Source organism: Ictalurus furcatus, chromosome 23, assembly GCF_023375685.1.
Source record: "Ictalurus furcatus strain D&B chromosome 23, Billie_1.0, whole genome shotgun sequence".
NCBI classification, from domain to species: Eukaryota; Metazoa; Chordata; class Actinopteri; order Siluriformes; family Ictaluridae; genus Ictalurus; species Ictalurus furcatus.
In genome coordinates, this window is record NC_071277.1 from 6,595,055 (window position 1) to 6,605,000 (window position 9,946).

The 9,946-nt window shown below is 37.2% G+C and overlaps 1 protein-coding gene across 1 annotated transcript in view; it reads left to right on the plus strand.

Annotated features, from left to right (window-relative positions):
* cpa6 (carboxypeptidase A6) overlaps positions 1-9,667 on the plus strand; it is a 33,678-nt gene extending 24,011 nt beyond the window's left edge. The window contains exons 7-11 of the mRNA XM_053612226.1: positions 2,554-2,664; positions 3,757-3,847; positions 7,465-7,667; positions 8,511-8,595; positions 8,745-9,667. Of these exons, the coding sequence (XP_053468201.1) occupies positions 2,554-2,664; positions 3,757-3,847; positions 7,465-7,667; positions 8,511-8,595; positions 8,745-8,935 (681 nt within the window). The 3' untranslated portion in view covers positions 8,936-9,667. The remainder of the gene's footprint in view (positions 1-2,553; positions 2,665-3,756; positions 3,848-7,464; positions 7,668-8,510; positions 8,596-8,744) is intronic.
* Positions 9,668-9,946: the final 279 nt, after the last annotated feature.

The following is a 9,946-nucleotide window of genomic DNA, read 5'->3' on the forward strand; positions in this document are numbered from 1 at the left end:
AGTACATCTCACGTCGAGCACTACATAGAAGCGATAGTTTGAGAATTTGAAATGAAATAATACGGCTGATTTGCTTTCAGATTTACACAGATTTAAGCTTTTGAAGAGAAGAATTAAAAGGGAAATTTCTGTTATTTATTTTCTTCTACATTTAGCTACATAAGTAATTATTATATTAGATTCTGATAATTGATGAAAAAACTTTTTGATGCATGTTTTTCAGTACCTTTGTTATGCCACAGTGTGGCAGAGCATCAACACTCTGCTTCAGCCTCAGTGTCTCTCCCTGAATCTCATTTCTGCAAGCACTTTATCTTTCATCACTTACGGTTACAGAAAGCAACACGACACATTAAAACCCGGGGGGTGTAAACTTTTGAACAAGATGATCGGTGTAAATTGTTATTATTTTGTTTTAAGATCTTATTATTTTATTTAGCGATGCCCTTCAGAAGCTACATAAGATATTTACATGTCTCCCAGAAGACAAAATAAAACAGTTTACACCGATCGTCCTGTTCAAAAGTTTACACCCCCCTGGCTCTTACTGTATCGTGTTACCTTCTTGAGTATCAGTGAACGTTTGCTCCTTTTGTAATAGTCGTATGAGACGAGTCCCTCAGTTGTCCTCAGTGTGAAAAGATGGATCTCAACATCATAGAGCCGCTGTTGTAAAGGGGTCAAATATGCAGATTCTGGAAAAGTAAAGAATGTGCAGGACCTGGAGGATTTTTCTGAAGAACAGTGGGCAGTTTAACTGCTCAGGACAAACTCAATAAATAAAAAAAACTAAATGCAATTTTTATGATCCCTTTTATTGTTTAAAAATTTTGCAGATACTGCAAGACGTATGTATGTAAACTGTATATACAGTATAATAATTATAACGATCACTTATTTCTGATATAATGCATGCACTATGGCTCCAACATCATTTTTAACCCACAGTTTCCGGAGCTTACGGTACTTGAAATCGATTCGAACATTCACGCTACAACCTTTCTGAAATGTTAGCCATTTTTTCTGTATAACTGGTCCCAACGGTACAACATAAGATCATAATATCCATCCATCCATCCATCTTCTATACCGCTTATCCTTTTCAGGGTCACGGGGAAACCTGGAGCATATCCCAGGAAGCATCGGGCACAAGGCGGGGTACACCCTGGACAGGGTGCCAATCCATCACAGGGCACAATCACATACACACTCACACACCCATTCATACACTACGGACACTTTGGACATCAGCCTACCATGCATGTCTTTGGACTGGGGGAGGAAACCGGAGTACCCGGAGGAAACCCCCGCAGCACGGGGAGAATATGCAAACTCCACACGGTGGGAATCGAACCCCCGACCCTGGAGGTGTGAGGCGAACGTGCCACTAAGCCACCGTGCGCCCTGTGTATCAGTGCTTTCCTTTTTTTCAAAACCCGAAAAAAATGGAGATGAAGTTGTAAAGCTATGATAATGAAGCTATAATAAAATTAAAAAAGGCAAAATGTATTTTTTTCTTGTTTTTTTTTTGCTTAATTATTAACCTTTATATTAACAAGCCAGCTAATTAGCAGACCAATATGATTTTTTGCTTTGTTTGAAAATAGACAATACGACAAAATTTCGCTTTAAATACACCGTTCTTGCCGCAAAGGTCAAAGGTGTTCCTACTGCAAAAGCCCTTCTCGATTTTAAAAATTCGGATCTAATCAGCTGCTTCCAATCAAAGTTTGTAATTGTTATTTAAAGTGCACCTATTATGGTTTTTCAAATATTACCTTTCATGTAGTGTGTTATAGAGCTGTTTGTGAATGTAAAAGTCTGCAAAGTCTGCAAAGAGTTATTGACTCCCAAAAGAAGGAACCGATTCTGAACAGTTGAAACATGTCGTTAGTGATTCCAGACTTTACTTCCTGTACTAACCTACGTAGGTTTGTAACAAAAAGCCCCGCCTCTGGTCTTCATTGGCTGCTCGCTGACAGCGGTTGACCAATCACAACAGACTGGGACATCTGACCAATCAGAGCAGAGTATGCACTCTGAAAGGAGGAGTTTGGAACGAATCCTTTAGAACGGATCATTTAATAAGTCGTTTGTGACACTGGGGGAATAAAGGTAATGCTGCAGTTTAAATGATGAGCACGTTAAAGTGTTTTTAGACCTCGGATGCACGTAAATATATTGTGTGAGACCTTTTAAACAAAATTAGACATGTTTCAAAACCATAATAGGTGCCTTTAAAACAAAACAACAGACAATGCCCGGGATATCTCAGGTTCAGAACAGGTTTTTAAAATGTGTTCGTACCGGAACGCACATATATGGCAGAGACATGGCCTTCAAGATTAGAAAGCTAAAAAAGCTCACAGTCTTGTGTCAGAGTATTTACTTTTCTGGCTCAGCAGTCAGCAATGTTTGACCTTGTGCAGTTATTATAGCACTGTGGTTCTGTCTCTGAAGGAGATTAGACTTCATTTTGTTTATTTATTCGTGTGTGTGTGTGTGTGTGTGTGTGTGTGTGTGTGTGACACCTCCTGCCGTCTCTGTGTACAGGCTTTGAACTCCTATCAGCACGACTCCAGCATGAGGCGACTGCTAAAGCAGCTGAACTTCTACATCATGCCCGTCTTCAACGTGGATGGATATCACTACAGCTGGAAACATGTACTTTCACTCTCCTGGTTTATTTTCACAGTGTTGTTTTGATTAGGCAACTTGCATAGGCTTGGTAATAATTTTCAGAAAAATTAAAAATTTCGCTCAAAACGATTGGTCTCCGAAACGTTCTGAAAACAGAATGTTCTTTTCTAGTTTCAATTTGGTTTTCCTGGAAAGTTGTTGTTACAGGAATATAACGTTTGCGTTTGGTTGTGTGTTATGATTTACAGAATATTAATAATAATACTAATGCTAATAATAATAAGTATACCTTATGTAGCACCTTTCTCATACCCAAGGTCACTGAACAACCAGAAAACACACAAAAAATTCAATAATTAAATCATTCAAACCTCTCAGGGAACCCATAATGGATCAGAAAACGTTCCACTAATGGTCTGGTAACCTTTAAATTATCTGAACCTCCTGGGATCCTTGCACTAACTTGGGATGGTTCCGAGACCATTCCCCTGTGAATTTTAATCTCTCAGGAACATTGTGGTAACTTGTGATGGTTTGGAGAACGTTCCCTTAACGTTCTGGTAACCTTTAAATGATCTGAACCTCTTGGAAACCTTCTAAAGGGAATGCACCCCTAACGTTCCCATAACTTGTAAATAATTGAAAGCTCTCAGGAACCTTGTGGTAACTTGTGCTGGTTTGGAAAACGTTCCCCTAATGTTCTGGTAACCTTTAAATAATTTGAACCTTTTGTGAACCTTGCAGTAACCTAGGATGGTTTGGAGAAAGTTCTGCTAACGTTCCCAAAACTTGTAAATAATTCAGACCTCTCTGGAACTTTATGGTAACCCAAGATAGCTTGGGAACGTTGGCCTAATGTTCTGATAACCTTTAAATGATTTGATCCTCTTGGGAACCTTGCACTAACCCTGAATGGTTTGGAGGAAGTTCTCCTAGAGTTTCGGTTATGTGTGTGTCTAATAAAACAGGATGGGTTCCCAGTTCCCAGAACGTTTCAAAAAAGCTTCTGACCAAAATAGAACCTACCCAGAATTTTAGGAAATGTTTCCCAAAAAACATAATCAAATGCTGGTAAATATTAGATACTTATTAAGTGTGTTTTCTTTTTGCTTAAAGGATCGCTTTTGGAGGAAAACACGATCAAAAAAAGCTAAATACCACTGCCGTGGTGTCGATGCCAACCGAAACTTTAAAGTGAAGTGGTGCGGTAAGTTGACTGTGACATCTTCCTGACCTGAAAACTTGATAAATAAACATGATTTATCCATCACAGGATGTAAAATGCGGCTCATTAATCGTCAGAGGACATCAAAGATTAAAGATGCACACATGAATCTCGCCACATTACACCACATAACGTGATTCTTGGTTAAATATGGTTCGTTTTTGCCACACAGACCTCGGTTATGGTAATGTGTGGGCAAAGAGGTTGAATAGTAAGCAGCCACATTTCCCTGGATTTGGAATCTGGGCCAAAAAAACTGGCTCAAATGCAATCAATCATATCTAATGCATGTGCAGAATTTCTTTCTTTCTTACTTTCTTTCTTTCTTTGGCTGTACATGTTGGGATGTGGTCTCATCAGGGTTGAGCCTTGTTCTGGCAAACAAATTCAGATGAGTGCATGAGTTCAAACTTTGCAAAAGAAGTATAAAAAAATTACCACGAGCTACAGAATTTGGAGAAAGCAGTATTTTAGAAGACGGCGTGTATGCATCGCAGACCGCAGATAAAGTGTCTGAGTTCCTTTGACAATTTGGAATAGGGATATATTGAATATATGGAATTTAATACTGTCATTAAAGGGAATATGTGCATATTTGAATAGCAAGTCTTCACATGAGTTCAAGAAGGTCATTGGCATTTGTAAATGTATACAGTTCTTTATGTATTAGCGCATATTTCTGTTAGCTAGTAAACATGGGCTAACCTGGATTTCTGAGAGGATTTGAAGTCATAATCATAAATGGTAGCTAGCTCTTTTAAGTCACAATCACGACACTAGCTGTATGGCTAGCATAAGCTAATCTGACAGGATTTCTGAGAGGATTTGAAGTCCTAATCATAAATGGTAGCTAGCTCTTTTAAGTCATAACCACAATGCTAGTTCTATGGCTAACATAAGCTAATCTGACAGGATTTCTGAGAGGACTTGAAGTCATAATCATAAATGCTAGTTTTTAAAAGTCATATCGCAATGCCAGCTCTATGGCTAGCTACCATAAGCTAACCTAACAGGATTAAAAAAGAAAACATTCATAACTGTTCATAATCTTCACTGCTAATACTTGTTTGCTAGCTTTTATAAGCTAATATTAAGCACGGGCTAACCTGACAGGATTACTGAGAGGATTTAAAATCGGAATCATAATTGTTAAAGATCTGCACTGATAATGCTATCTCTGCAGCTAACATCTAAGCTAAGCTGTCAGGATTTCTAAAAAGATGTTTTAATCACATTAATAAATCTTTACCGTGATGATATTCACATAAGCTAATATCAAGATAATATAGGTTAGTATCAAGATATCTTGTTGCTTACGTCATAATATACTAAAAATGTTTATATTAATGTTCCTCGTTGTTATTTCTAGCTAGCTGGATAAAATAAGCTAACCTGACAGGAATTATGCGAAAAACTAGACGTGTAAGACTACTTTTAAAAGCCAGGTGTCTACTCAGAAATGTGCAGGTAGTGTTTTTATGTACCTAATAACAAAGATCCACTCAACTGTCCTGCTCAAAAGACTTCCTTGTTTACAGACAAACCCTCAAGTACTTTCCTGTCTTTTGTTGTAAAAAAAAAACAAACATACAAAAAAAACATGGCCTTGCTGTACACGACGTGTTAATTACTGGTTGAGCGGACTGGATACGCTCATTATGAGCTCGGCCTATGTGGGCTGATGATACAGGCTACATGATTCAGACCCGCACTAAATTTACCCACTGAGGTCAGGACTTCGGTTGAAACAACTCTGTGAGGGAAATAATTATCTCGGCGGAGCAGACACAGTAAATTGTTAGCGATTTTATCTTCAGGTATATATATATATATATATATATATATATATATATATATATATATATATATATATATATATACATACATAGTCATGTTTGTCAAGTCATGGTTATGACTTATATATATATGTATATATATTTGCTTGTTTGATGTTACCTTGAATATGTCATTTAAAACCTTAAATAGTCTGTATATAATAATTCCCAAGAAAGTACGAATCAACTTTACATTTATTATTCTCATTCAAAATTTCTCTCATATATGAATCCAAATTGAATATTCATACTGTAAACTGCAACATGTTTTCCCGCTACACCAAATATTTAGCTAGCAAGTTAGCTAGCTAGTTAGCTGCTAGAGAAATAGCTTGGACTTGTCATATTTAAACACAAATCAGATTTCAATATTGAAGTCCCGATTTGCAATGTCTTATTCTTAGAAATGTATTTTGACACTCAAGATTAGTTAAGTTAGCTAGCTGGCTAGCTGCATGCAAGTATATTTTCTCACAGTTGTCAAAGTTGGACACAAGTTGGTTTTTAGTACTGATCTGTGATATGCAACTTTGCAACTGGGTAACGATACAAACTTTGCAATGATCAGACGACCACCTTTTACTAGCTTCCCATTTTGAAAATTATTTATTTACTGCTGAAATAAATACACAGCATAACCAACGTAGCTAACAGTAATCGATGAGCTCATGCTAGCTAGCAGGTTATACACCAATCAGCAATAACATTTAAAACCATCTGCCTAATATTGTGTAGATCCCCCTTGTGCTGTCAAAACAACTATGACTTGTCAAGGCATGGACTCTGAAGGTGTGCTGTGGTATCTGGCACCAAGGCGTTAGCAGCAGATCCTTTAAGTCCTGTAAGTTGCGACGTGGGGCCTCCATGGATCGGACTTGTTTGTCCAGCAGATCCCACAGATGCTCGATCAGACTGAGATCAGGGAAATTTGGATGCCAAGCCAACAGTTTGAACTCTTTGTGAGGTTCCTCAAACCATTCTTTAACAATTTTTGAGAGGCTACTGCATACCGGGAACAACCCCACAAGACCTGCTGTTTCGGAGATGCTCTGACCCAGTCGTCTAGCAATCACAATTCGGCCCTTGTCAGAGTCTCTCAGATCCTTACGCTTGCCCATTTTTCCTGCTTCCAACACCTCAACTTCAAAAATGGACTGTTCACATGCTGCCAAATACTGCCCAACTCTTGACAAATGCCATTATAACGAGATAATCAATATTGTTCACGTCACCTGTCCATGGTTTTAATGTTATGGCTGATCAGTGTATATGCTGATTATATGTCAGATTATGTTATATTACCTGGTGTAATATAACCATGCAAATTCATTTGGTAAGCTACGAACTGCTTAAAGTCTCAACTCATGCAAATTTTCATAAAGCGTTATTCAGTAACTCTAAAAGTAATTGATTCAGAAACTAAAGAAGAAATGTTGGAATTATGAGTTTTGTAAGCTTATGTACAATAATGTAAAACCATGTTAGCACACATTTTATAACGTTCCTGTGAATGTCTGTGGGAATATAATTTCCAATTCCTACACACACACACACACACACACACACACACACACACTTGCTGCCTCAGTGAAGGCCACTGTAAATGCAGTGGTGGTCATAACTGACTTTAAAATAGAGCTGTCACAAAGGCGTGAGGTGAGTCAATGTAAAACTATATGATAACCGTCCCTGAATTCCAACACAAAGACAGAAAAAGTGAATGAAATCCCTCCTGATATGACATATTCTCCGTGACTCCTGCAGAAGAAGGCGCCTCCACCCACCCTTGTGACGACACCTACTGTGGCCCGTTCCCCGAGTCCGAGCCCGAGGTAAAGGCCGTCTCCCGGTTCCTGCGCAAGCACAAGAAACACACGAGGGCTTACATATCCATCCACGCCTACGCTCAGATGCTCCTCTATCCTTACTCCTACAAATATGGCACCATCCCCAATTTTGACTGTGTGGTGAGTGAAAATATCTGCAGGTCTGCTTTTAAGGGTTTGTCATTTATGCATGATGAAGACGAATGGGTTTCTTCTCGCTCTTAAAGGAAACGTTATTAAAGATAAAGTGGATTCACAAGCGAGCATCCGAATCAATCCTTGATATTTTTTTACATGTTAGGAAAATGGAAGATATTTTGTCTGCATGGGCTTTTTTTTAATAAGGTTTTATATAATAGCAAGTTACCACAAATTTTTATAATTCATTTTTTACAATATTTGAGACAAGGACTAGCTTGTTAGAGGAAAAGAGGTGAATGTTTTGTAGTTGTTTATGCATTTAAAAATATTTTCCTTACAGTTAATCGATTACTCTATTGCTGATTTTTTTCAATACTAAATTTACAAAGAATTACATGTAGACCTTTTTTAAAAATATGCTCATACGCTTTTTTTTTTTACATTTCATTATAAATTTTTTAAAGTGTCAGTTTGTGAATTGCAATTATAGTGAGACAAACATTGACAAGCCCCCAACTAACTCCACCTCCTCTAGTTGAAACTAAACTAAGCCTTATGAGTTGGGTATTTTTTATATATTTTTTTAAAGAAAAGAGCTGAGCAGTTCTTTTTTTCAGCTAGGGGCGGTGCTTATTTCTGGGCTGGAAAAAAAATATAAGCACAAGCCTGAATTATAGAATCTTGCCAATTCTCTTGCCTGACATTAATGAGAATCACAGTTTATTAAAGGTATTGTTGGAATGATATGATTATTACACATCTAGGAACACTTTAAAATGTTACAAACAGCACCTTTAAAATGATCTGTTTCTGAAGCGTTAGAACTGCCGTAATTGTCCACAGGAAACAGCGGCTCAGAGTGCGGTGAGCGCGCTTTACTCCGCATACGGAGTCAGATACAGATACGGCCCTGCCTCCACCACACTGTGTGAGTATGACTTGAAGCATTTTCCTGACATGATATTAATGACTTCACTTCACATTGCGTGTCTGAATCATCAGCCACGTTTCAAACACTTTGCTTCCTGATAAGGATGGCAAAAAAAAAAGACGAATCTGTTTGTTTTGTATTTGCAGACGTAAGCTCGGGGAGTTCTATCGACTGGGCCTATAAGAACGGCATCCCCTATGCGTTTGCGTTCGAGCTGCGGGATACAGGTCATTATGGTTTCCTCTTGCCAGAAGCCCTGATTGGTCCCACCTGCACTGAGACCATGAGGGCAGTAAGGGCCATCGCCTCAGGCCTGCTGAAGAAATGCACCGGGTGAAGAAATAGCACTCTGTTTCTCTGTTGCCTTAAAGCAATGCACTTTTCGAGAAGTGCCTCTGTTTGTGAAGCACAGACCACTTTGAGCACTTGCCGAAACAAAAACCTCACGTCAGTGTACTTTATATAAGAACACAGACCAAAGAGTGTAAATATTGTATACTTGCTTTCTATATATATATTTTTTATAATTACTGGATGTCTATGTAACAGAACTAAATCTACACTATAGCTGGGTTTAATGTGAAAAAAGCTGGATGGATCCTTACTGTATTACAGTTATGTGCTCATATATATATATGTATGTATAATAAATGTGTATTGTACTATATACTATAACTTTTGTTCGATTTTCTTTAAAAAAATACCTTTAATATTGATATTTTTATGGTATTCTTAAGCGAAGGTTAGAAGTATCAAAAGTAGAATTATTTTGTTACTGTGCTTAAGATTGCTTTTTACGTTTGACTTTTTATTTATTTATTTTTTTAAATCACACAGGAACGGAAAATGAACATTAACATGAAAAAGTGCGTTCGTTTTTTATTCCCTTTCGTTTCGGTTTCTAATCCCTGATCTAAATTCCTAACTTTAACAGATGTGAAGCAAGAATGAGACCTGTAACTTGTATTGTGACAGCCAGCTATTATCATTCAGCTAGTTTTTATGGTTATCATATCATGTTAGCTAAGATTTAAGTTTTAGCTAGCGTTTTGCTACATTCCTGGGTGAAATGGGGCACTGTGTGTGTGTGTGTGTGTGTATATATATATATATATATATATATATATACACATAGCGCCCCATTTCACCCAGGAATGTAGTTATATATATGTGTGTGTATATATATATATATATATATATATATATATATATATATATATATATATATATATATATATATATATGTATGTGTGTATATATATATATATATATATATATATATATATATATATATATATATATATGTGTGTGTGTGTGTATGTGTGTGTGTATATATATATATATATAT